Source organism: Lactuca virosa, chromosome 2, assembly GCF_052849685.1.
Source record: "Lactuca virosa cultivar CGN04683 chromosome 2, Lactuca_virosa_CGN04683_v6, whole genome shotgun sequence".
Classification (NCBI taxonomy): domain Eukaryota; kingdom Viridiplantae; phylum Streptophyta; class Magnoliopsida; order Asterales; family Asteraceae; genus Lactuca; species Lactuca virosa.
Genome location: NC_136427.1, coordinates 246,885,006 through 246,887,137, shown reverse-complemented (window position 1 = coordinate 246,887,137; position 2,132 = coordinate 246,885,006). Strand labels below are relative to the sequence as shown.

Below are 2,132 nucleotides of genomic sequence, written 5' to 3'. Positions count from 1 at the left end.
TATATATATATATATATATATATATATATATATATATATATATATATATATATATATATATATATATTCAAAGCTCTATAAAAAAAGAGTGTAACAAAGTGTATGAACTAGGGAGTGATATATTTAGCCGATAAGCTCATTTCAGATATATTAATTATCTTAATTTATAAAATAAAATCATTTTGTTTTGTATAGCTATCACAAAAAATTATTGTATTTTGAAAACTCACAAAAATCATTTTATTTTGAAAACTTCACAAAAATCTCTATATTATATTTCAATTTTAACACCAACATGCGACGTAATCAAATAGTGTTATGTCATCAAAACTGAACGTGCCTATGCCACGTGATAAATGGACCGGATAAGTGATAAGAAATGTAAAAAATTGGTAAATAGAATGTTTAAAATATAATGTTAAAATCAATTTTTTATAAAAACTAATTGAATTTAGTGGAAATTTTCAACCGGTACCAATAACCCCAGTACTGTTTATTTATTTTATTACATACAACAAGATGAACGACAAATTTTTATGAAGTTGAAAACTTTTAAATCCCTCTCTTCCTTCTCCAAATCGCTCTCTCTTTCTTTCTCACGCATCAATTCACGATGCTACATTTAACTCTAATTTCGCCATTTTCTATGACACCAACATTTCCAAGTTTGACCATGGAAATTGCAAATTCTCTGAAGAACAGATTCATGTCTTTGGCAAATGAGTCCACAATTGATCTTGTTCTTTGATCTTCATACAGAGCTTGGTCTGATCCAAACACACCCTTACCCATAGTAATTCTTTTGTAATAGTCATTATCAAATGTTGAAGAAGTTGAGTCTAAGAACTCTCCTGCATTGTGATCCTTGTTATGTATGGGGCATTTCTTCTTCAAATTCATAGCAAACTCACTGTTAATGCTAGGATCCGAAAAGTTCTCAGTGCTAAAGTTGTGTAGTCGAGCACTAAAAGATGAACAATGTGAAAACCCTAGAGTATGTCCACCTGAAAGTGCAACCAAATCTTTGACCCCTAATCCTCTTTTAGCAAAACTCTTAATAAGTGTTGAGGTATTCGAAAATGGAGATGGCAAGTTTATAGTTTCGTTAGCTAACGATACTCGCCCATCTTTCCTTCCTTTAAGTACATTCCACCATGGACCTTGAGACTGGAGAACAAGTAGTTAGACAGGTCTAAATATACGAAAAAAATGGCATAATGAAAATAAGAAGAAGAAAAATGATTACCATTGCTACTACATCTCTTGCAGCAATTGCTATTACGTCTGCACACGAAACTGTATGAGGACATGCCTTTTCGAGTTTTGTTTTGGCATCATCAATTACATAAAATGATCGAACTGAGATATTTGGAGGTCCATCTTTTTCTGCCTTGTTTCCTGCAGTTGAGTCAAGCAACAGCGATGCATCACATCCCTGTTTGTTCAGAAATATACACGCGTTAATTAGCATGGTGATGAAATAGTTAGAGAGATAGATATATAGCAATAGAGTTACATACCCTTATGAAACAGTCATGGAAGAACATGCGTAGGAGGCGAGCGGGGACTTTAGGGTCGTAGATAGAGGCATTACGAACTGTTTGGTAAATAATATTCTCGGCATGTGGACATGTTTGATCGTAATAATGCGCACTCAACACCGCTTCCGAAAAAGGAACTACAGAAAGTATGAGAATATAGGCAACAATGGTTGACATTATCATCTTACTTTGGGAGAAAGAAATCGACAATTTAGCCATTTCTTGAAGCTGGAGATAATGTTGTGGAAAAGGGGGATGATGAACTCCATGGATGTCATGCAGTATTTATAGTGCATGCAGTTGAAGATTGAACAGTACTTTTAAGCTACTCTAATAGTGATCTAACAGTTTTGTTGGCTTCTAAACAAAGAAACAAAGAGGAATGAAGTTTGTTAATGAAAATTCCAATGGAGACATGGTAGAAAGATGGAGTTGCAGGTGTGAAACTGCGGGGGAAAGAATGGTTAGAACGGTTAGAATGTTGCCATCGGTTTAGAAAGATCATTTTGCTGTTTCAATTTTTTTTTTTAAAAGAAACAAGAGAGGAACTAAAATATATCTTCGTGTACTTCGTTTGGTTTTGATTTTCCA

The 2,132-nt window shown here is 33.5% G+C and overlaps 1 protein-coding gene across 1 annotated transcript; it reads right to left on the bottom strand.

Moving 5' to 3' along the window:
• Positions 1-462: 462 nt before the first annotated feature.
• Positions 463-1,792, bottom strand: LOC145156911 (Peroxidase superfamily protein). The gene is made up of 3 exons (XM_079076125.1): positions 1,521-1,792; positions 1,247-1,435; positions 463-1,167 (listed from the first exon to the last, which is right to left on the bottom strand). The coding sequence occupies exons 1-3, from the start codon at positions 1,758-1,760 to the stop codon at positions 604-606; spliced, it is 993 nt and encodes a 330-aa protein (XP_078932251.1). The 5' UTR covers positions 1,761-1,792; the 3' UTR covers positions 463-603.
• Between the last annotated feature and the right edge of the window lie 340 nt (positions 1,793-2,132).